The sequence below is a fragment of the Rhinatrema bivittatum genome, chromosome 1, assembly GCF_901001135.1.
Source record: "Rhinatrema bivittatum chromosome 1, aRhiBiv1.1, whole genome shotgun sequence".
In the NCBI taxonomy this organism is placed as follows: Eukaryota; Metazoa; Chordata; class Amphibia; order Gymnophiona; family Rhinatrematidae; genus Rhinatrema; species Rhinatrema bivittatum.
The window spans coordinates 815,080,812-815,106,838 of record NC_042615.1 but is presented as its reverse complement, the minus strand read 5'-3'; the positions used below and the strand labels follow the sequence as shown (position 1 = coordinate 815,106,838).

Here is a 26,027-nt window from a genome sequence, read left to right as displayed (position 1 = left end):
TCTACATTGTGGTAAATTGAAGAACTGTAGAAATTTTGTGCACCATTGACCCCAGATTCTTAACGTGCAGTCTGTGGATGGAGGAATAGTCATTATTAGTCTCCATGATTTTTTTGGTTGCCAAATCATAACCCAAAGAGGCATATTACCCATTAAAGATTGCTCCAGTAAAACCCAATGTTTCTGTTCACCCCTCTTATTCCAATCAATTATGACTCTTAACTGAGAGGCTTTGTAATGCCATTTGAGGTCGGGAACACTCAAGCCTCTTCTCACTTTAGTCTGAAACAATATATTATATGTGCCACTGTAGGTGGTCTCTTCCTCCAAATAAAATCAAATATACGCTTTTGCCATAATTTTAGTAAATGGGTCAAAATATGTATTGGAAGGATTTGGAATAAATAACACAATCAGGGTAGTATGTTCATTTTAACTGCAGCTACACACCCCAACCAAGACGGCCTACAGCCATCCCATTTTTCCAGAACCTGCAGTATTCTTTTTTATCAGTGGGAAATAATTCACGTCAGTCTTCTTACTCAGATAAATCCCTAAGTATTTAATCTGTTAGCCCATTTAAAGGGATAGTCTTGTTTCAATTTGATAATCTGATTTCCTGCTACTGAGATATGCTAAATTTCCAAGTTTTCTAAATTCAACTTGAACCCCGACACAGCATTAAAACTATTCATATCTGCTACCGCACCTTTCAGTGATAAATTCGGTTCTGTGATAGTACTTAAAATATCGTCTGCAAAAAGAGAAAGTTTGCAATTTGAATCTCTTATACAAGCTCCCTTTATTGTAGCATTTGCATGGATTTGAATTGCTAATGATTCCAAAAAGAAAGCAAAACATAATGGTAAAAGAGGGTACCCCGATGGGTAACCCTATATACTGTAAACAACTCTGAATACCCTCCATTGACTTTCACGCAGGCTTGGGGATGTTCATGTAACCATTGTATCCATTGAACGACGTGGTCCCCAAAATTCATACCTTTCAATATTTGAAATAAAGTCCAATGGACTACAATTGAAAGCTTTTTCTGCGTCTACAGAAAAAAGCGTAGCTGGGATGTGTTCCCTTTTTACCAACCATATTATATCCACTATTTTGTGAACATTGTCTGCTGCCATCTGACCTGGAATAAACCCAGCCTGATCCAAACGTTCTAGTGTTGCTACTATTTTATTCAGACGATTTGCTAAAACCTTAGCCAATGTTTTCAGGTCAATAAAGAACTGATATTGGCCTATAAAACCCACACAGAGTAGGATCAGGCCCCGGCTTGGCCAATACAGAAATTCCTGCTAGATTAGTACCTGGTAACAGGATACCACCTTGAAACATTAAACATTTTAGTCAGGGAGGGGGGGCACAAGAATTGTGGTGAATTTCTTATAGAATCAAGCAGTGAAACCATCCAGCCCTGAAGCTATGCCTAGCTTAAGATTGTTAATAACATTCAATACTTCAAATGATGTGATTTCCAGATCCTATATCTGCTAATTTTTTGGTAATCTCGTAACCTTGTTTTCTGGAGATAACTATCAATATCAGATTCTGAAATGGATGTATCTACATTATATAATTTATTATACAACTGTGAAAACCTTCACCTAATGCACACAATAGTGGTCAAAATACCTCCCTCCTTACTCAATTTTAACTACTTGGTTTTGGGAGACTAATTTTTTAAATGTTAGTGCTTTGTTCCCCCCACTCAAAACATTCCTGTTTAATTAACTCTAGATGCTGAGCTATAATGTCTAAGTCTAACATTCAAAGTTCTTCTCTAGCCCCTATCAATTGAACATATAATCCTTCTAGTCTACGCCCTTCTAGTCTACGCCCTTCTAGTCTACGCCCCTCCAGGCCTGCTAGAGTCAGACACTTCTCCTATTCTAGAAACTATAACTTTACACCTAAACCTTGACTCCCCAGCTATAATCTTGGGTGACTTCAACTTACATGTTGACAAAATTCCCCTTTCAACGAACTGTGAAGCCTTCCTCACCGCAATGTCCGCAATGGGTTTCAAACAACAAATCAACAAACCCACTCACAAAGCAGGACACACACTCGACCTCTTCTTTACAAATGCCGGCATTTCCCAAACAAATCAACCTGACTGTCAACAAGTCCCATGGTCAGACCACTCCTTAATCTCCACCAGCTTTTCCCTACTACAACCAGATTCCAAGCCTGACTCAAGACCTTCTTTCCTCTACAAAAAAACATGTAACTCTGAACTCCTCAGCAAACTTCTAGCCCCAGAATTACCATCCATCGATGTTTCTACACCTAACAGCGCTCTTCAATCATGGTCCAAAATAACAAAATCAGTAGCAAACACACTTTGCCCACTGACCACCAAAAAACACTCTTCAAAGGCATCCAAAAGACAACCCTGGTTTAATGATGAACTGAGAAATCTCAAACAACTACTTCGGCAGAAAGAAAGAAAATGGCGTAAAGCCCCTTCACCAGCCTCACTCTCAGACTACAAACGCACGCTCCACCAATACAAAAGCAGTACACAGAAAACAAAAAGAGACTACTATGCCCGTCAGGTTCATCACCTCATCTTTGACTCAAAAGCCCTATTCGCCTTCGTTTCCAATCTCACTAAACCTATCAGTCCTGATATACCACCCGAATTCTCTCAGACCAAAGCAGACGAACTGGCTCTTCATTTCAGCAAAAAAATCTCTGACCTCCTCAATCAAATATCACTAACCACTAGCTCCCAAGACAACACATACCTTCTCCCTAACAAAGATATACAGCTTAAAGCATTCGAACCCATCACTCTCACAGAGATACAATCAGTGCTGAAGAAAATGAAACCTTCATCACACCCTTTTGATCAAATTCCTTCCAAAATGCTACTTCTCATTCCTGATACTATATCAAAATCCCTTGCCGAAATTATAAACTGTTCCCTCTCCCAGGGTATCTACCCAGATGATCTAAAAACAGCATCAATCAAACCCCTCCTAAAAAAACCGAATCTAAATCCAAGTGATCCCAACAACTTCCGCCCTATTTCCAACCTTCCATTCATAGCCAAAATAATGGAAAAATTGGTGAACACCCAACTTTCCAACTACTTGGAAGACCACGGCATTCTGTCTCCAAACCAATATGGTTTTCGAAAAGCTGCAAGCACAGAAACACTACTTCTTGCACTTTCAGACTTTCTCCTCGCCGGCATTGATAAAGGCAAAGCATTTTTACTAATCCTCCTCGACTTCTCGGCGGCCTTTGACACCGTCAACCATTACCTCCTCTTAAAACAACTGGCAAATATTGGAGTGACAGCTACTTCACTAACATGGTTCAAAACCTTCCTGGAAAACAGAGGATATAGGGTCAAAATTCACAATACAGAATCCCAATATCACCACTCCACCAGAGGGGTGCCACAAGGTTCATCCCTCTCACCCACCCTATTTAATGTATACCTCCTACCACTCTGTCAACTACTCACAAAACTAAGCCTTAAACACTTCCTCTTCGCGGACGACGTACAGATTGTGATCCCTATAAAAGATTCAATCTCGTCAACAATGGAATATTGGGATAGTTGCTTATTAAAAATCAAACACCTCCTTACCAGCTTAAACCTAGTCCTTAATGCGTCGAAAACGGAATATCTCCTTATAGCACCTGAAAACAACATCACGCTCTCAAAGCCACCTACCCTCCTACAAACCACCCATGTAAGAGATCTAGGAGCCATCCTAGATAACCGTCTTAACCTCAAACCATTCATAAACCGAACTACAAAAGACTGCTTCCACAAATTACATATTCTGAAAAGAATAAAGCCACTTTTCCACGCGCAAGATTTTAGATCAATCCTGCAAGCAATAATCTTCTCCAAACTAGATTATTGCAATTCTCTACTACTAGGCCTCCCAGCTTCTTACACCAAGCCTTTACAAATGGTACAGAACACAGCAGCTAGAATACTTACAAACTCCAGGAAAATCGACCATATCTCCCCCATCCTCAAAGACCTTCATTGGTTACCGATCCACTTCAGAATTATGTACAAAACCATTATGATTATCTACAAGAACATCCATCAACACACTCAACTTGACTTACAAATCCCTTTTAAAAAATACACATCCGCCAGACCCATCAGGGAACATTACAAAGAATCACTTCAGGTACCTCATGCCAAAACTTACCAACATAAATCCTACAGTTCAAGAGCTCTTTCATCAGCAGGTCCAATCCTTTGGAACTCCATCCCACCGGACTTAAGACAAGAACCATGCGCCCCAACTTTTAGGAAGAGACTAAAAACGTGGCTTTTTAAAAAAGCGTTCCCAGAACTGGATTAAATTCCCCACCCATCAGCACAAACACAAAGTTAGTGAACTGTAATAAACCCACTAACTTCATACTCAGTCACAGCATCTTATTATTATACTTCACAACAGCATCATATTTGATCATTTTTGCTACTCATCTATATTTTTATAATACTATACATATTTATTAATTGATACAGTTGGCTAAAATGTTAATATTCTTCCTTCAGTTTCCTCCCCCTTTCAGATCCTAGTTATTTTTCCTTGTTTTTTGTAACTTTCTCACATCCTAAATATTGTTATTATATCTGTTAAGTTTCATTCTATATGTGACGTTGAATTGGGAAATGTTTTTACTATGTTACTCTCTGCCTTTACTCACATTGTTAATTGTAAACCGGGTTGATGTGATTCCTATCATGAAACTCGGTATAATAAAAATAATAAATAAATAAATAAATAAATATAGATTGTGAGAGCATGAGTTTATGAATCCCTTCAAAAGTGGCTATCTTCTGACTCAAACATAACCTGATTCTCTCTCTTTTTCTCTTTTTTTTGTAGGTAGGTGTTGACATTAACTTCCCTCGGACAACAGCTTTTAAACAATCCTAAAGTGTTGAGGGAGAAGTGTCATTTTGGTCATTGTGCTCTATATACTCAATAATCTATATACTCAATAATTTCATCTGACAAGTTTGTGCAATGTGTCTCATCTGATTATTAATAAAGTACCATTAAGCCTCCAATAGTCTCCCTGTGTCATAATGAGTGAAAATTATCTCAATCCAAACTGGATTTCAGAACTGGATTTCAGAACTCATCACCTGAGTAATCAACATTTTCTCCACTAAACATAAATCAATTTGGGAATAAGAATTATGTGGTCTGGAATAAAAGGTATAGTTCTTAACAGTAGGAAAGCATTATATCCAAATATCAATAAGATCCCAATTATCCATTAGTAATGTAAGTTTGGAACAGTTGGTTTTCAATGATATTCCAGTCCCTGTAGAGTTATCCAAGGAGGGATTTCTTATAATATTAAAGTCTCCACAGATAATTAGGTAACCTACAGTTTTAGACACCAACACCTCATCCAAGGATGAAAAAACGTTACCTTGATATTTATTGAGGGCATACAAGTTGACCACAATATACGATCCATCCCCCCTCCACCGGAAACTGAACAATTATAAACTGTCCCAGGGGATTACTAGGATTACTATAGCTCATTTTAACCTGATAAATAAAAGTGTTTTGCAAATAAAATTCCTACCCTCACATATTTGTCGTCCCTGGTGGCGGCAGCAAAGAACTCTTGTGGGCAGTTATTCACACTCATTAAATGCTCCTACCTCTTTTTTAAATGAGTCTCTTAGATTAAAACTATGGCTGCATTCAATGCTGCCATTTCCTTATTATGAAGCTGGCGCTTTCGGTAGGTATTTAACTCCTTCATATCTACTTACGTTTTTTGTTGCTTTTATTTTATGTATATTTACCTTATAAACCACTGTGATTGTAAACCAAAATGATGGTATATAAATAAATAAAATAAGAGAAAGGATGAAAAATGTTGCCATTATAACCACCTGAATTAGCTATCCACATAATGTTACCAAAACCAATCCACTTTTAATGCAAACAAACCCACTTTAAATACAAATAAAATCCACCCATAGAATAATATCCAAGTTAACAATCATACCCAGAATAATATCCCAACCCCCACATCCCCCTCCCATCCAACATTCCCACTCTTAAAGATCTGCCAACCATCCAAAGCAGATCCTCTCCTCTGTCTGGAGGTACGAACATCAGCCAGAATGTTTCCAAATACCCCATGAGAATCTCAACCTTTGTGAGATTTTAAAGGAAGTCATGCCCAACAAGAAACCACATATAGTTGCTAATCTACATCACGGCAACTAATTTCAAATGCAATCTGCATATAGAAGGAATATCAACTCTCTTTATCAACAAGTAAACCCATTCTGTCAGATAATCCTTTATAGTGAGCATAGTGTCTCCTTGAAAATAAAGAACAAGAGTCCTCGACTGCCAGCATCTTTCGATCAAGGTGTTCCTCCAGGCTGACGCCTTAATCTTCTGTCCCCCATACCAACCCGTTGCCAATAGGTTAGGCTTCTTTCATGGCAGTTGCAGCACTAGCCCCTGAAATAGTGCTCTTGATTGTGAAACCAGTGTCCTTCAAAACCGCTTTCGCCTCCATCACTGTTTTCAGCCTCAGTGTTGAACCATTGATTGTTAGCACATTCCCAAAAGGGTATAACCCTCAATAGCGAATATCCTCTTTCTATAGAGTAGCTGTTATGTCTTTAAACTCCATACGTTTGCACAATGTGATTGATAAGTCAGCTGAAACGGCAATCGTAGGCCCTTCCCAGACACAAGATATTTGTCGCCAGGCTACAGAGAAGATCTGACCCTTCAGAGCATTTCTGGCCCGATTCACAAGTCTCTGACCCATTGCACGATGTGCTCGCTCAGTCTCCACCGTTGCAGTGGTCACACCCTCCTCCTCTATTGCTCCAGCTTTCAGCAATACTGCACATATATCGCGGATCTTTTTTTTTTTTTTTTACAGTCCACAATTTCATGTGTTTCTGGTACACCCCTGAAGTGGAGATTGCAATGCTGGAACCTATTTTCAAAGTCTTCCAGCTTTTCGCCATGCTCCACATCATTCGCAGATAATTTTTTACCTTGGCTCTGCAACATCTCGATCTAGTTAGCTTTGTACATCCAAGCGAGTGTCATTCTCTTCCACTCGCCTACCAAGGTCAGACATCTCCTCTTGTAATTCAGACATCATATTTAAGATCTCTAGCTTGTAATATTTCATCCTTAATTTGCAAAACTACGCTCTGAATTCTGACCGTGTCGGAACATCACCAACCGCTGCTTGCAGCGAGTGTTAACTCTGCCTGGAGTCAGTTTCCAGTGGAGTTAGGCTTGTGGTCTCCTCCGCACTGCCATACTCACCGACCTCCGAGTTCGCGTCAATAAACGAAACCTGTTTAAAAGTCCATTGATTTTTTTTTTTTCTTATTTGCCATCTTAAGGTCTTCCAACTTCCTTATATAAACAGAAAGGAGTTACTTAGCAGCCAATGCTGATTGCTCATGATAGATTATGCTCAGGGGGAACCGGAGCACAGATTCAGGCGGCCAATGACGTCACATCCTCCCATTTTGACCATGTTTGATCCGTCACCTACTGTTGTAGCATATACCTGAAATGTTTAATACCAACATTTTCAGGTGCTCAGGAGGTGTGCCTCTCTTTAACATTCCTCATTCAAAAGTCCTCAGAACAATAAACTGAATGTTTATTCCAAGGATCATTCTATCCATTCGGGTCACACAATCCAGCTTCAAGCAAAGCAGCCTATTTTTTTTTTTACTTTATTCCTGTAAACTGGTTACAACTACTTTCACTCTGTGTCTCAGATTTTGGGCATTGATTACCAACTTCCCTTGGATGAGATCAATTATTCTAAATCCTGATTCCTCCATTAAAATAAATGGCCTTCCATGATATGTTACAAGCTCCACACACGCATCTACAAGTTTTGATTCATTAGCATCTGCTCCTATTCGTTTCTAATGAAGTAGTTTGGTTAGCCTATTTCTTCTGTAATTCACTGCTAAAGACTTCTTTCTTCCTTTTTAAAAGTGAAAGTTGAGCATATTGTTCTAGGTAAGTGCCTTTCCAGGTTGTTTTCATGGTTTTTTCTGCATCACTACTGAACAGCTGACAAAGATTTATTTTTAGTTGAACCAAATTAAAAAAAAAACCTCCTGACAGGAAAAACTTGGACCCTCCCCACGCTGAAAATGGAATTCTGCCATCTCTTGGGCAGTAAGCAGGAGGAAAGATGACAAGCAGTTGCAGACAGAGTGAAGATGCCGCTGGTACCAGCTTCCCAGTCCTGCTCCTGAGCGAAGTCTTCCTTCCTTGCCTAAACCACTGGGCAATCTCTTCTGGGTACATTTTTCAAATAACCCTTCCCTTGCCCCACACACACCTTACAGTTTCAAGAAAGACTCCCTGCGCAATGCTTCTATCCTTTGACCTAAACTTACAGCTTCCTTTCCTGGCTCATGATAACTCTGGGTAATTCACTCAATGTAATTTATTCTCTGTGTTCCCTCTTAAACATCATTTCCTTCAAATCTCTCTTGAAATGTCCCACAAAATAATTCTCCAAAACTCCCTGGGCTACCTCTCCCTTCCTCCTTCCAAGAACTCCTGGTCACAAAGTCTCTTCTACCTACTGCCTCCCTCTGAAATTTCCCATTCCTTGTCTGCCTTCTCCTGCTGACATCTCCCTCCCTGTGTTCCTAACTCCTTCAGATGTCCCCCATCTCGCTTCAACCTTAGTTTCTGGCAGCTTCTTCTGCCAGCACCAGGGTCCAGAAGGGACAGCAGCAGGGGAAGTGGAGACAGACGCAGCAGGTGGTAGACAGCCAGGTCTTGGAAGGATCTCTCTCTCTCCCCCTCTGCAGCTGCACATAGGCTGGGTCCTTTCCTCCCCAAGATGCAGTCCAGTTTCCGCAGTGGACCACACCAGCTGACTTTCTTCTGAACCCGGTAACCGCAATCTTTTTTTCTGGTTCGGTTCCGGTTTGAGTTCAACAGAGATGTTCGAATATTGGTTGAAAACTCAGTTCCAGTTCTGGAAAGAATAAGTTAATTCCGGTTTTGGATGGATGCAGCCCCTCCCCTCCCCACACACAACTTCCAGTTAATAATTAGAATTAAATATTACACAAGATTTCCAGTGCCTGTGTTTTCTTCATCACCTCTTTATTATAAGTCCATGTTTCACGTCCTTATCCTACCCTTGAGAAGATGTCTGTACTCAGTAGCTTTTTCTTTAGCGTTACATTTAACGTTCCTAAAAACTATAATCCCAAAGGTTTATTTTTGCATTCTCCAATTCTCTTTTATTTCTGTTAGGTACATTACATCTTCTGTAATCCAACTACTTAGATATTTATATTCTTGAACTTGTTGACGTTTTGTTCCAACAGAATTTATTTCTATAATGTTGGTAGTGTTTATGCCAATCATCATAAGTTTCATCTTCTTGGTGTTCAAGCTCATGCCGTAGACCTTACAGGTTATGCTAAACACCTCAAAAGGAAGAACACGACACTTTAAAAAAATACATTCATTTTCTCGGCGATTTGGATCATGACAAGCACCAAAGAAACTTTTGTTCCCACCCCGGGAATGCTCCAAGCACTCACCGTGCCTACGAGAGAAGCGATGGCTCCCACTGCCGCACTATGATAGGAACAGCAGGAGCAGAGGGAGCAACTGGAAGCAGAGAATAACAGAGATCAGGCAATGAGAAAAAAAAAAGAGAGGGAGAGGTGTGACAAGCAAAGAGAGAAAGAAGACAGGCAGTCAGTAGGAAGAAAGAAATAATGCAAAGATGAGCTGTGTGAAGAAAGGAAGGAGAAGAGAAAAGAGCAGAGGGAGGGATGAGCTACAGAAAGAAATGGCACAAAAAGCCTGGAGAGGAAATATGAGAGATTTAAGATCACAGCCCTAGAGCAGGGGTGGCCGACTCCGGTCCTTGAGAGCCTCAAACAGGCCAGGTTTTTAGGATAGCAACAATGAATATGTATGAGATAGATCTGCAGACAAGGGAAGCAGTGCATGCAAATCTGTCTCATGCATATTCATTGCTGATATCCTGAAAACCCGGCCTGTCTGTGGCTCCTGAGGACCAGAGGCAGCCACCCCTGACCTAGAGTGAAAGGGTTTATAGACTGGAATTCGGGAACAGCTTAAAAGGACTGGGGCCCAGCTACCTAGCCTGGTCCACCTTAAATGCCCAGAGTGGGAATCCAGGCCACAGCGCATTTCCCAGGGGAGAGGAATAAAATCCCAGGCTCAGGAAAGATCAAACAGGGCCCAGAAGGAAAGGAAGAGGCTTCAAGAACTAATGTCAGAATCCTATACATGTGAATGCTTGGTTTTTGATGTAGCACTACTGAGGTAAGCAGGCTTTTTGCTGTCTTTCTGAAGAACAGAAGTGCCTTTCTGTTGAAAACTGGAATCCTGCTGGGGTTTCCGTCCTCTGGGATACCTCCCTGAAGCCAGGGATCATGCCATGCTATCACACCTAGGAACTCTAACCCAATCTTTCACTTGTAACCCGCTCCATCAGACAAACGGGACCATCAAACGTGGCTTGGAACACATTAAAAGATAATACACAGTTGTGCCCGACTATACCTGTAGTAACTGAATACCACACACATTCTTTTACCATACTGTATTAAGATTCTGGACTGTTTTTAACAATACATGTGGTTTTTTTCATGTCATTAAAGCAAAATGAAGTGAACTTAAGAGTCAAAAATCATAGCTTTGCTTATTTAGAGTGTTCAAGCAATAAATGATTTCTCTAAACAATTATGTGGCTTGATGGTAAAAAAAAAAAAAGCAAAGAACATGGTAGAGGTTATGTTTGGCTCGCGTCAAGCTTGGTCAGACCATAGTACATCCTGAGCAACCCACAAGTATAACCACACGACACAATACAGTACAATACTGTCTTATACAACAGCTTTCATACCATCTTATCCAAACGGTGTGCAAGCTTCACAACAGATACACACAATACGGAAAAACGCAACATAAATATGTTTTAAGCAGAGTAGATTAGAATTAGCACTCAGGGGCGGGACAGAGAGGTGAACCCTTGGGTTATAAGGAAGAGAGGGAGGGAGAGAGCGTGAGGAGGCACTGGTAGTTCATTCCAGAGACAGAAGCCATAGCAAAAGAAAAAGATTGGCTTCCAGCTGTGCTGGAAAAGACAAAACACCAAACAGAAATAAAGTGAGAGGATAAAGTGCCCAGGGAATATTAAATTGGACTTTGAAAAGTGACAGGAATAAACACAGAGTTCCCCCCAAGAACTGGGTTGATGTGGGGGGCCTCACTTTCGGGCCGATACAGTAAAAATCGCGGGAGAGCAGGCAAGCGCCCGCTCTCCCGGCACGCGCACAGGCCACTCTCCTGTGCGCACGGTTCAGTAACTTAATTTATTTAAATTAGGGCCCGCGGTAAAAAGAGGCGCTAGGGACACTAGCGCGTCCCTAGCGCCTCTTTTTTTGACAGAAGCGGCGGCTGTCAGCGGGTTTGACGGCCGACGCTCAATTTTGCCGGCATCAGTTCTCAAACCCGCTGAACGCCACGGGTTCGGAAACCGGACGCCAGCAAAATTGAGCGTCCGGTTTTCAACCCACGAGCCGATTTAAAATTTTTTTTTTTATTATTTTAATTATTTTTAACTTTCGGGACCTCCGACTTAATATCGCTACGATATTAAGTTGGAGGGTGCACAGAAAAGCAGTTTTTACTGCTTTTCTGTGCACTTTCCCGGTGCTGGCAGAAATTAACGCCTACCTTTGGGTAGACGCTAATTTCTGAAAGTAAAATGTGCGGCTTGACTGCACATTTTACTTACTGAATTGCACGGGAATAACTAATAGGGCCATCAACATGCATTTGCATGTTGCGGGCGCTATTAGTTTCGGGAGGGTTGGCCACGCATTTTCGACGCGCTATTACCCTTTACTGAATAAGGGGTAAAGCTAGGACATCGAAAACGCGTGTCCAAAAGGCCTGTTTATTGGAATGGATGAGGAGGCGAGCAGTAGGATTCTGAATGCACTGCTACCAGGAGATTTGGGAAACCTACAGGGAAGAGATGTAGTAGTAGTGATCCAGTTATGAATAATGATCTCGGCAGAGGCAGAGTCAAGACCAGGGGTGGGCAGTTCCGGTCCTCGAGGGCCACAAACCAGTCTGGTTTTCAGGATATCCCTAATGAATATGCATGAGAGAGATTTGCATGCACTCTGCCTCAGTTGTATGCAAATCTATGTCATGCATATTCATTAGGGATATCCTAAAACCTCGACAGGTTTGTGGCCCTCGAGGACTGGAATTGCCCACCCCTGGTCAAGACAGTGGCAGACATGGGTAACAGTACCTGGATGAAGGTCCTATGTCCAGATATTAAAGATCTGGATTAAGGATAACGGTTAATCAAGATTATGAGCGGAGGTGGGGGGGGGCGACGGTAAAGGTGATTGAGGAAATCTGACTTACGCCCCAGTCGGAGAAAGACAGCGCTCAGGAGCCGTCCGCTGTCATCGTGGCAGCTATAGTTTCCCACGGCGGAGAGATCCACGTTTAACAGGGTCAGGTTTGCCAACTGAGTGTAGGAGCTCTGCGGGATGTGGGGAGCCCCGTTAAACCTCCATTCCACCAGCGAACTGTCAAGAGCAAGAACAAAAACCTCCTATTACAATACCACATTAAGGAAGGCGCTGGGGCCTTTGTGATCAAAGCGCTCGTGGGTCAAAGTTCAGACAGCCGACAAGCAGCAATTTATCTGGGTGAAAAGCAATGCATGCAACTTTACCGATATCAAGCGGCACCTTGCCAAGTTAAGTCTGCCGCTGAATACAGGCAGAAAAAATTGAAAGTAAGACAGCAATCGCTCCAACCAGACTCACAAGTGCAACTTTAGCCAGAGGGGGCTTACTACATGAGCTCACTGGCTAAAGCCCTCCTCCCCTCCAAGAATCCCTCCATCGGCGTCACTTTTTTTGCATGGATAAAGTTTGTGCACCCAATGTAGTCCGCACAAAATGTACATAGGTGGGGGAATATATTCACAAACACTGGGTTTTATGAGGGTAACTAAAAAAATAAAACGTTATCCACACAAAGCCATTCAATATTGCTCTCAGATTTTAATCTCTAGGACCAAGAATTAAGTCCAGAGTTTGGTCTGCAGAGACGCACGGGTTCACTCCTGTCTGTTCCTTCCCAAGCATCTCTCGCTGTGGCGTCACCAAGGTCTCCAAACAGGGACCCACCGCCTCCACCTTGCATGGCAGGTTTAAGGAGCACCAGGTAAAGAAAAAAAGAGAGGGCCATGCACGATGGGTCCCCGTTCAGAGCTCTGCGAGAAAGCGGGAGAAGGGTAATTTTTATTTATTTATTTATTTATTTAAGGCTTTTATATACCGACTTTCTTGATACAGATCAAATCAACTCGGTTTACATCGAACGAAGCAGAACTATAACCAACCATATAACAAGTGACAATTTGAAGGAGCATAAAAGTTAGATTCTAACAAGGTTGCCTTAACTGGGAGAAGGAAAAAAAGAGGGGGAGAACGAAGATAGATTACTATATACAATAAATAAAATACTATTTACAATGGAAAATGGGAGGGAGGCATGATAATTCTAAATCAGGCTGTTGGGCTATTGGCAGGGAAGGCTCGGCAGAATAGCCGAGCCTTCCTTTTAGCCGGATATAAAGAAGCAGGGCAGGAGACTTTCTCATGGGCCATGACTAAAACAGTTGTGCAGGTAGTACTGATATCCAGATAAAACTTAGCCGGGTAAGCTCTTCAAACAAGCTTACTCTTAACCAATCTGTCTTCATTCTCGATACTATGTTCGATGCCTACTTTAGTGTCTTGTAACACCACAGTTGTTTCTTTTTTGCTCTCATAAATAAATAAATAAATAAATAAAATAAAATAGTGTTATCTTGTTGCATTTACTATATCTCTTGAATTATATGGTCATCCTTTTGTGTTATATTGTTGTTATTTTGTAGAGTTATATTGTTATCTTTTTGAGTTATATTGTTACCTTGTTGCATTTATTTATTTATTTATTTCAGGTTTTTATATACCGGCATTCGAGATCGCAGTCACATCATGCTGGTTCACATAAAACAGGGGTGCATTGTGAAACATAAACTAAAACAATGGTGCGGAAAATGCAGTTACATATAACAGGGTAATTAGAACTTGGCGGGGAAGGAAGAGAAAGGACAGATTATAATTCAAACATGTAAAAACGATAGTGGAGATAATTGATTATAGAGTGGGCGGAGATTTACTATATCTCTTGAGTTCCCTCAACTCATTTGTTATCAATGCCCCTGTTTCATGTAATTTCTCTTTCCTGTTAATACTGTTCTATGTAAACCAGCATGATATACCTACAAATGTCAGTAGATAAAAACCTTAAATAAATAAATAAATAAAGTCTGCTCACTGGCCCATGGAATATTAATCCCTGTTTTTAGTGACTGGAGGTTACCCCATTCAGTTCACCTTTCTGTCACTCAGTCTGAGAGACTTCAGCGTTAGAAATTCTTTAGAAGAGTGAGCGCCAGTTCAGTGCAGCATCGGAAGGCGAAGAAAACTGAACCTGTAGTCATCTGACGCTCACTGAGTGGAGACAATATGAGGTGACCACAAAGTACACTAAGGCAGAGAGACATGGAGTTGAGTTTCAGTATCAAGAATGGATCCCGGGTATCAAAGGGAAACCTCCGTAGAAGGAAGGAACCTTGCAAACTAGCACAGGGGCTGCCCTGAACTCCAGGAGGTTACAGAGGGGACACCAGGAAAAAGTCAAGAGGACACACAATTGTATTTAGTGCTTCAGTTATATGTTATGGATGCAACAAGAAAGAAATGTGCATGGTGTCAGATTATTTCCTCTGAAGAAGAGAGCCAATAAAAAGATATGTTGGAACAGCAGTAAGGAGTCCAAATTATTTACTACACCCCAGAATAAAGACAAAGTCAATGCCTTAGAGGTTAATCCTCCCCCCAACAGCGAATTTACAATGGGGAGCAGGGAGACTGAGTCAGGGGCTTAGACCATATACTGAGTGTGGACTCCTCATCCAAGCAAAGAGCCCAGAAATGGGTTACACTTTAATGGACTGTAATGCTAATTTAATGTTGTTATTATTATGGATTCGGCATCCCATAGCATAATGTTACAATGCATTTGATACACCATAGTATAGCACTGTCATAGTCTTAGATCATTATGAATGCGATTGATGCTGGTATTTTATTACTACACTAACACAATGGGATAGTCTGGAGCGCACCTTGTACCTGGGTTGGTCTTCGTGGGATGCCTTACCTGCCGTTAGCTCTCTCACAGGGTAAGGTGATGCTGGTTCCCAGCTGGCGATATTCAACTCCTGAAATATTAAGCAAAGAGCCAATGGGGAATCAATGGTGCCACTGTTCCGTTCCGTGAAGAGTAAGGGCTTCTCAGCCTTATGGCAAAATTAGAGTCTGCATTTACCCTTTGTTCTATGGAGCACATTATCCGGAGATTACTGGCTGAAGTGCTGGCATTCTTGCAAACTTATGTTATTTACAAAAATAGATTTCAAAATACACCTCTAACCAATCGGAAGGGCGACCTTTCAAGACACAAGGATTGGTGTTTGTGTCTCTCACTGGCAAACGCCGAGATGTGCAATAATATCAAAGATAACAGTACCTTATGAGAGTGATATTCACTCCGAGCTCTTGAGGGCCACAAATAAGTCGAATTTTCAGGATATTCCTAATGAGCATGCATGAGATAGATTTGCAACGGAGGCAGTGCATATGCAGATCTCTCTCTTCCATGTTCATTGGGGGACATCCTGAAAACCCAACCTGCTTGCGGCCCTTGAGAGGCAGACCTGTATGCTTTAAAAAAGAAGGAAGAAGTGGGCTTAGCAGTGAAGAGTTGACCATCCCAGAATTCAGTGCACGGACACCAACCAGCAAACTGTTTGGGAGTATGTGTCGTTTTCCAAGGCACAAATAGTCTAGGACTTGTTAAATACCAGAGATTTAGGAGGAGGGGAAGGGAAGAGAGGGAATATGCTGGTATTCTATCTTCCTTCCTATCAAAGTCAAAGTAGTACATTGCAATAGGAGCTATAAAGCCAGGGCTGGACTAGAAGTTTGTGATAACATGCCACAAAGTTTCCCAACAAAGGCAAACAGGGTTGCCCGTCTGTCCATGTATACAATAAAAATCAGACCCATACACCTCAGGTCCATGGCAAAAATGGTGACATTTATTACCAATATTTCAATTCCCAAGCTGGGATTTTCTCCAGGCTGCTTCCTTTAGTTGATGAGTGACAGCGCATGAGAGATAATGGAATGACAGGATGTGTGAGAGAGTAAATTGTGTGCATCAGCGAGAATAATCTGGGTGTATAAAAAAGAAACGAGAACAAGTGAGGGAATGAGGAGTGACGGAAACGTCACAATGCGTGGGAGAGAAGGGAAAGTGACAAAACTAAAATTAACCAAGTTTGTGAGAGAGTGGTGACAGAGTGCGAGTCAGAGGATGAGAGTGGCAGATGAGGAGGAGGAACGGGAGCTTGCAAGTGAAGTGTGGGAGAATGAAAGCGACACAGTGTGAGTGAATGCTGACAGAGAATGGCGAAAGAGTGGCAGTGTGCAATGCCATAGGAGAGTGACAGAGGGAACGAGGGTGAGACCACGTGTCTGGAGGAATGGCAGAGTATGCGATAAAATAAGAGAGTGATAGTGTGTGTCTGGGGGAAATGAGAGCGTGACAGAGTGACAAGAGGGTGAGGTAGTATCCATTCACTGTCCGAGCAGAACACGCTTAACATAAATAATGGTAAAGACCAAAATGGACCATCCAGTCAGCCCAGCGCTCCATGCAGGTTACCCTCTCACCTCCTGTTTAGCATTTCAACCAAAGGCCCGTTCTTACCTTCCTCTCCCCACCTGGAGGAGGAGAATGAAGTAGAAACCAAGGATGCCGTAAGAACCACCATCATCCTGCCAAGGCATGATCCAAGACTGGTCATCTGAGAACGAGAGAGAGAGAGAGAGAGACACCTTTTCAGAGTCCAGACCACGAGATGGAGCCTTCCTCTTAAACAAAAAACAAGTGCGAGGAGGTAGGTGGGCCAAACTGGATTTAGTTGTGAACAACAATCTTGGCAGACATACATAATATTACATGGAAGATGAAAGACCTATGTTCAGATATTAGAGAAGTCGTACAAGAGCTGCATTAAGGGTAACATCAAGATGGATTTTTTTTGTTGGAATTACATATCCCAACAATTATCCTCAGCAGCATCTCCTCTAGATGCTTTTTTAGAAGGGAAAGGAAGTGCTTTGGACAATGTACTACAGTAAAGGAGTATCTTATTGATTCACAGCTCACTTCTGTCTGTCTCTTGCACGGCATTAGAAAATCTGTGCCGCCTTCTCTCTGTGAGAACGGAGCATAGACCGAGTGACCAGATGGCCATCGTACCGGACAGGCCCAATCCAGTCTCCCTCTTGCCCCACTGCACGCACAGATTTCCCCCGTCACAAGTAAAAGAGGACTACAATTCCATGCATACAATGGGGCAAATCCAAGACCAGACCGACCTGTCCTAAGAATCATGGAGTCCTCTGATCACCTAAAGGATAACTCTCAAAGGCCTAGGCAAAATCAACAAATCTATTAGGTATGCCGGCCTCTTAGTTCACGTCAATATGCAGAAAATAACAGCGACCACATCTCTTCGTTTAATCTTTCCATGTAAGCTAAGACCAGATTTGCTGACTGTGAATGTCGCAGGGGCTTTTTTGCCCGTCACTAACGCAATCCCCAGTATTTTTCCATCATTAGGTATTGGGAGAAGGGGAAGTTTGCATTTTTTAATCCTCCCCTTGCCGAAACCCCTCCTTGTTAGGGGATAGACCTCTGGGGGTATATAATCCCTTGCAGCATGCGGAGTTCTTCAGAGGGTTAGACGCGCCTGTAAGGAGCCAGAGAGGAAGAGAAGCTGGAGATTACCCATGGATCTCAAAGCAGAGAAGTACAGAGGAGCAGGAGACTGCAGCGGGTCAAAGCCTCACTCCCTGAGGTTTTTTTTGATGGACAGGAGAAGGACTTTTGCTGTGGATTGCCGTGGAAGATTTAGAACTGTGATCAGTCCGGAAGGACTGGCTTCTCCCCCGTATCCAGAAGGGCTGGGTCATTTTGCCCAAGCGACCCGGAAAGCAAGAATAAAGGCTCTTGTACTAGAAACATCCAAGATGACAGGTTGGACTCTTGTATGGGAGACATCAGAGAACTCTGTGATTGGATTACAGTTTAAGAGTTTGACCTACCATTTTGGGAATTTGGTATTTTTCTATTGTTTTTGCTAGGTAAGTGCTGGGACCCCCAATCCAATTGAGTATTGGATGGATTCTTTTGTAAAGATTTTATGTTGAACACTATTTTTGGCATTCTTGCCTTATTTTTAGTGTCTGCACCAGGAGCCCTGGAGGCTATCGTCTCTCCTCCCCCTCCCACCCCTCATCTGGACCCGTGGGACCCCGAATGGTGTTCACAGCACAAGACAGGGGCCGGCTACATGAATTTAAAAGAAGGTTAAAGGGCTTTATTAAGCACCTAGGCGTTGGTGCTCCAATGTCTGAAACAGTCCCTGCTGTACAGTTTTCTGTGGGATTTCCACAGAAAGAGGGAAGAAAATAAAAACATTTTACTGTTATTACCGGCCTTATATATGATTTTTTCCCCCCTCTATTTTTAACCACTTTGGGGGCAATTTATAATAGTTCTGTGTACAGTTGCGCCTCCTATTTATGTAGACTGCCAATCGAGGATAAAAAATGCTCGTGTGCAACTGAAAACCAACAATGCATGCAGGTTGGTTTCCTCCTATGACGTAAAGTCCCTCTCCCCCGCACCCAGAATGCCTCTTTTTAACCCAACTAAAATTGTGCGCACTGTGGAATCCCCACAGGGGGCCGGGGGGGGGGGGGGGGAGGGGAAGTAACTTTCAGCCAGTCCAGTTCACCTGGGTAAACGCCTATTTATCTGCGTAAACTGTTTTGAAAACCATCTTCCACATGTACCACTTTGGAAAAAACCATGGACAAATTGTCATGCCGATAAAGTTCTCCAAACCAGAGCAAGCACACGCAAGACTGAGACGGCGAGACGGAGAAAAGAGAGCATGAGAGAGAGAGAGAGCAAAATCCCTGTCATCCCACAGTAAATATTACCAGGCGGGTGGCTCAAGACATTCCCAGCCTCGTCATCCGCGACGACTGTCAAGCCCTCAGCCTGACAACACGATTCCTGTCACCGGGAAACCAGAGGCCCAAGTAGGCCTCTCCCCTTAGGAGAGACGTCCCAGCTCAAAGCTCAGTTAATTTACAAAACACTGGTGACAGAACGAGTGGGGGGAGAATTTCCTGCCTTTCAGGCGCTTCTTTCTCGCCTGTGCCCCCAAGCTCACTCCCAGTTTCCTTGACGGGATCAAGACAACTCAACTGAACTCAACTCCAGCTGCTCTCCTTGCATTAAAAGAATAAGTGCATAGCATTGTGGGTAAGAGGCAGCGATTTCTCTCATGATGTTGTCCATAAAATTACGCCCAGGACTAAATCTCCACAGGAGAAAAATCACAATGGGACACAAGCAATATACCCAGGCTTAACCCAAATATCTTGTGATTCCTCTTTTTTGAAGCACAAGAAGAAAAACCATAGGTAGCCAAATAGCTCCAGCCATTTCCACACATAACATAATAACATAGTGAATAATGGCAGATAAAGAACAAAAGGCCTGTCCCATCTGCCCAGCAATGATTCTATGTGAATTTACCCAAAGTATATCAAATCCCCCTTCTCCTTCTGGGCAGGTTTCCCCATGCAAGCTAGGAAGTACAATGCAGCCCTATCACTGCTGCCCTGGGCTGCAGGCATCACTCAGTTCCCTCATCATCACCACTCTGTGCTCATCCCATGCTTATCCTGGTCATCACTACCTCTCCCCTCAGGGAGGGCAATCCAGGCATTCCTTCTCTGAGAAAAAAATATACCTCTTGATAGTCCCCCTGGTTCTACAGCTTCCTATCCGCTGAAAAAACCTGGCCTCCAGTACATTCATACTTTTCTGGTATTAAAATGTCTGTTTCATATCCCACCGTCCCGCTGCTCTTCTAGGGCATACATATCAAGTCCCTTCAGTCTCATCTCACAGGGCTTCCTGTACAAACTCTGCACCATTTTGGTTGCTCTTCTCGGGACCATCTCCGGCCTTTCTATGTCCTTTCTGAGATACAGCCTGCAGAACTGAACACAGGTGAAGCCTCAACCAGCAACCTGTAAAGAGGCATAATGACCTCTTTTCTTCTACTGGTTATGCCTCTCCCTGTACATCCAAGCATCCTCCAGGCTCTGGCCACCAACTTATCACGCTGTTTTGCTACTTTGAGATCATCCGACACTCACACGCCAAGGTCTCTTCCTGGTTGGCGCACATCAGCTCCTCCCCACTCAGCACATATCGCTCCCATTGATTTCTGCACCCCCCAAAAGGCATTGCTCTGCATTTTTTGGCATTAAATCTAAAATGCCAATTATTAGAGATCACTTCTCAAGCTAAAAAAAATCTTCCAAAGACCCGAAGACAAGGTTACAAAGCAGCTTATGGCCCTAAGATCATATCGCTAGTCCTTAGGAACTAACAAAAGCAAATACTAAATACCATATCTACAGCACCTGAATGTAATCCACTTTGAAGTGCCTGAAAAGCAGAACATAAATAAATAAACCCTGCATGCATTCCCCTCTCTGGCTAATCAGAACCCCAGGAGCAGCTGCCCTATGGAAGTACCTATAACGGGAGCGTAACAATCCCAGGGAAGAGCTGAGGATCCTGCAAATGCACAAAGAATCCAGGCTTTGACAAAAGGAAGAAGGCAGGCTTAAGTATAACCTTTCCTGGGGGAGGGGGGTTAACACGTTCCAGTCTTGCAGAGCACTAGCACACTCACAGCAGGGTGGGGGAACGCAGGTGCTGTGAGTCTGGGGCAAGGCAGGGCCACTAACAGATTCAAAAATATAATCCAGTCCACACCAATGATGTGTTCCAAACAAAAGTGTATTCGAATTAAGATAACAACTGGGTCCTACTGGGTAGAAAAAAAAATGCAGGAATCAATTCTTCTTAAACCAGTAGACAACACAAGTAATCAGACAGTTCTCAGGTGCTTTCCAAGCTCAAATTTCAACTCCTCGTACAAGCTGAAGAAATTAAGCAGGAAAAACTTGGAATTCCCAAGGACCCTCAGAGCTAAGGAATCGTCTTCTCCCACTTTAATATTTCTCAAACACCTTAAAACTGCTTCGCCTCAAGCTCCCAACCCCAAGTCCTGGGGGACAGCAATCGTCCTGGATCAGCTCCAATAGCCAAGTAGCCGGGAGACACAAGACTCTTCCAAAGACAAAAGGAAAGACGGCTGAGCTGCCCTCCTCCATGAGCTCTCTAGAAGAGCACGGCCCATCAAGGCCAGAAGGGAAAAAGTCCTACAAGAACACAGTCCGTGCACCGCAGAAAGCCCATCTCATCTGCCTGTTTTCCTCCCTGCTTGATCTCTGGTTTTGCCTTTGCTTCCCCACAGCTAAGGACCCTTCGTGCCAGGCTCTCTTGAAGTTTGATACAGTTTCTGCCTCTGTCACCTCCGCTGGCAGGTGTCCTCACTCTACCTTCTTTGAGCCATACGGAGCCTCACACTTTGCTCCTGGAACTTATTTTCCATTCACAAATTCTTCCTTCTTGTGCATTATTTTACACCAGTGGTTCTCAATCCAGTTCTTGAGGATCACCCAGCCAGTCTGCTTGTCAGGATAGCCACAAAAAAAAATATGCATGAGATGCACTTTATTTGATACAGGGAGGGCAATATTCATGTAACGTTTGGCCGGTTGCGGGACAGCCCTGCGACCAGCCGCGCTCAGCCGACACCGTAAGACACCAACAACTTACTCCTAGGACACTATCCTCTCCACAGTCTCTTAGACACACACGTGCACGATCAAAGCCCCATGGCGGGAAAGTCTCTGGAGATGCCCTCTGATGACATCAGCGCAGCCGCGCTCCTAACCCTTGCCTCAGCAACAGTCACTCCTGCCGTCCGTGCTTCATCTTGCTGTTCCTGTGCCTCGTTGTTTGTTCCAATCCGTCTATGCTCTTGCTGTCCTGCCTTGCCTAACTGTGCCCTTGACCTGCTCTCATTGCCCTCCCCTCCGTTCCTCCTTGCCTTGTCTAGTCAGTCCTGCCTTTCTTGTCTCTCGGTGTCTTGTCTTTGCCAATCTTGGCCTGACCTCCCGTTCTGACCCCCTGCTTTGGATTCCAACTTATCTCTGGTTTACTGCCTGCCCTGACCCTGGACCTGGACCCAGTCTTCTCCTCGCTGCCTGCCTCGACCCTTGGACTGGACCTGGATATTCCCTGCGCGCTGCCTGAACACTTATCCATACCTGGTCTCTCTCTCTCTGACCGCACTTTGAGGGACACTCACCCAAGCCCTGACGACTCCTGGAACCCGAAGGCTCAACCCGCGGGGAACGGGGCTGGTGCAGGTGGAAGCTCCAGCTCCTGTTCCAGCAACGACACGTCCACCAGCTGTCGGTGTAGGCCTAGCGCGTTCCCCTACTAGGCCACGTCAACCACACCACAGCCTAAGGGCTCACATCCGTAACAACTCAAAGCCTTTTCCGTGGGTAAAGTTGGATTTTACCCAGAGAACTGCCGGTTCTGAATTTTCTACCAACCTGTATGAGCTCTGTTTAATTTTACCCATGGAATAAAGGGGGTGTAGACAGGAGCCACATGTGTGGCTTTGATTATCTGAATTTACCTGCATAGTTTCTGACTGAAAAATTACCTGCAGAGAAAGTGGGCACACACACAATCTCTTTGGGTAATTTTCCCAAGAGGCAAAAGCCAGAGTGATAAAGTGTGAAATGCCAATAGATTTCACTAAATTCTACCGATTGCACTGTTTTATAGGACAAAGGGGGGTTGGGTCCCAGAGAGCAGAGAGAGGAAGCTTCTAGTGATCACTTTTTTTCCATGCAGACAGGTGCAGTGTTAAGTGTCATCGGCCAGATGGAAAAACGTCCTCATTGTACAACAGGCGATTACACAGCCACGTGCTCATTATAGAGAAGCTGTGCTCTCAGAGGCTGCAGCATGGGGCTGGGAGTCAAGAAAGTTTCCGAGACTCGCACGCTCCAGCCCAACTGTGCTTCTGAGGAACTGATAAGAGGACTATAATTAGATTATGATTCTTATTTACCACTATGTGCCTCTCTAATAAAATAATGTTGTACTTCTCGACCCCCTTCAGAAGTGCCCAAGATTCACCCTCAGGTCTTTTGCTAACATATACATTTCTGCATTAACATTACTGGGATTAATGGTGTGAGACTGTAGCTTAAAGTGTGAGGGGATTCTGACTGCGTGCAGATTCTGGGAGCTGCTACTTCTAGCTTATGAAGGCGATCAATTCACCCTGAGACTCATCTGGTTACGTCATACATGACAGTTCTCTTTCGCTGGCTCTCTCTGGTAGCAGCAGATGGCGGAACGGGTCTTTCTGGCTTAAAAAAAAAACTTAACTCATTTTCTCCTTCTTTTCAACCACCAGCACCCAAACTGCTCATAACTCATAAAGCGCAACCTAGACCGAAGCGAATGAGGAAATCAACATAAGTGACAGTGATATCACGAGCTAACTTCTTCTGAAGAACCAGAAGTATCAATGGAGCAGATGCGTGGGACTAGGGGCAAGTAGCACCGAAGCACGTCCCGTGAATGTAGTAAAACCAAGAGAATGACAAATGTAGTTCTTCGGACAACATTAGTCATCGTAAGGTTTCAGTTCCTCAATTACCCACAGCCAGAAGTCTGGCAACGGCCCTCGGCACACAGTACAGCTCCTGAATCCTAGAAAACAATTCATTTATTTATTTATGATTTTTATATACCGACGTTCAATAAGAGATATCACGTCGGTTTACAATAAGGTACAATGGATATTTCCCTATCCCCTAAAAGGGCTTACAAGCTAAGGTTTTTGAGGCTATGGAGGCTATGGAGGATAAACACCATCATAATAATCAAAAAATTATGTTTTTCCTTTGTCAAATACATTAAAAATTTATAATATGGAGATTGTATTGGGATAAGAAAGGAAGGGGAAAGGTTAACACTACGGGATGCACGAATTAAGATAACAATGTAGGTACTAAAGCCAGTGGCAGCTGATCTGCACAACAAAGGGGTCGTGTTACTACAGAGGGTCCGTTTCTATGCCAGCTGGGAACGAGGTCCTGAACACTGTCAGAGTCCCTCTGGAGGAGCTTCATCAATGTATACAAAATCTGTGGACTGGAGGTGGTACATTTATAATATTTGTTAGCCTAGTAAAAAGTATCAGCTTTTGGGACTACTACAATCCCCTTCCCTCAGCATATTATAACACTTGTTAATATAGTTAATGCATCGCCTCTACACAAGCACTTTGTTCATTTTCTTAAAACTCTGGCAGCACAGCAGGGCATGCAATTATGCAAACACTATTTATTCTTTCTGTAGCGCCATCCATGGGTGCAGCGCTGGGCAAGGCAAATCGTAGGCTTTCAATGTCCCTTCCCCAAAGAGTCTGAACAGAGAGAAAGCTAAGTGACTTACTGAAGACCAGGGGGGGGAAGTGAATGAGGGTCGTAGCCCAGAGCCTTTCACCGCCATCTCGCATCATCTCAAGCCATAAGTCAGCCACAACCTAGAGAAAGGCCGTAATCACCTCTAAACCTGGACAGAGCCACAATCCTACAATCCCACGAGGAGCGTTCTGTTGAACTTTAAGTGTCTGCTGTTTATTTTATTTTATTTATTTATTTATTTTAAGTTTTTCTATACCGGCATTCACAATAAATATTGCATCATGTCGGTTTACAATTAACAAGTGGATAAGGAACAAGAGGCAACAAATAACATTGATCTTAGTAATAATAGAATAATGATAATAATAGTAGTAATAAAACATTAAACAAGAGGAGGCTAAGGAATGCAGTTACAATAAAACAGGGGAGTAATATAACTTGGATCGTAGAAAAGAAGCAGGGGTTTAATTGGAGAAAATAAATGCCAGTCATTGTGCTTAAAGCAATGACTGTTAGTTTATGCAATTATCTTTTTCCTGAATAATCAGCTGAACTTCACCGGCTATAAGGCTTTCTGCTGAATATTTGACGCCTGCATTTACGGTGGCTGGGGTTCCCCAGCCACATTTGGCCAGTTAATGCTGGACATCCTGGCTGGCTGGGTCCTCTTTAAAAACAAAAGGTTTGTTTTTCGTAAGCATGAGAACCTTTTAAATCTTTAAAAAAAAAAAAAAAAAAAAGATTGCTCAGATCCTTGACCCCTTACTCTGCAGATACTCTCTAAAAATAAATAAATAAAAATAAAAGTGAGCCCCGCGGGTCCCAACCCCTCTCCCCTATTCTCCCGATTTTCTCCTGTCCAAAAGGGAAAGAGATCCCTAGGCCAGCCCTTTATCCTTATTTGGACTGGAAAGATCGGAAAAGAAAGTTAGCCAGGTAATGGATGGCCATGCAGCAAGATTAATTTTTTTTTTTTTTTTTAAATCAAAAACTTTGGGAGGGCCGGGATTAGGGGATGGACCTGTCGGACAAGTTTCTTTATTAAGAAGGTAGGGGAGCAGGGGAGATGGGATGGGATTTCCTGACAATATATATATATATATATATATATATTTTAATGGCCTGCCCCTTTGAGCGCCCCTTCGAGCAGTCCCTTCAGACAGCCCCAAAGCACTGTAACTTGTTTCCTATAATATGCGGCCACATATAAATGGACGTTGAGTACGGCAACATCTTTCCACCCACCTCATCACGCTTCCCACATCCGGAAAGGACAGCAAAGTTCACCGTA

At 43.1% G+C, this 26,027-nt stretch overlaps 1 protein-coding gene across 3 annotated transcripts in view; it reads right to left on the bottom strand.

The window, feature by feature from the left end:
- Positions 1-26,027, bottom strand: part of IL11RA (interleukin 11 receptor subunit alpha) — a 183,163-nt gene that overhangs the window by 110,939 nt on the left and 46,197 nt on the right. For all 3 annotated transcript variants that reach the window (XR_003853124.1, XM_029581487.1, XM_029581495.1), the window contains exons 2-4: positions 16,977-17,073; positions 15,363-15,423; positions 12,498-12,664 (exon numbers count right to left, since the gene is read on the bottom strand). Coding sequence is in view for 2 of the 3 variants with exons in the window: in XM_029581487.1 (XP_029437347.1) it covers positions 12,498-12,664; positions 15,363-15,423; positions 16,977-17,073 (325 nt within the window). In the remaining variant the exon portion in view is untranslated. The remainder of the gene's footprint in view (positions 1-12,497; positions 12,665-15,362; positions 15,424-16,976; positions 17,074-26,027) is intronic.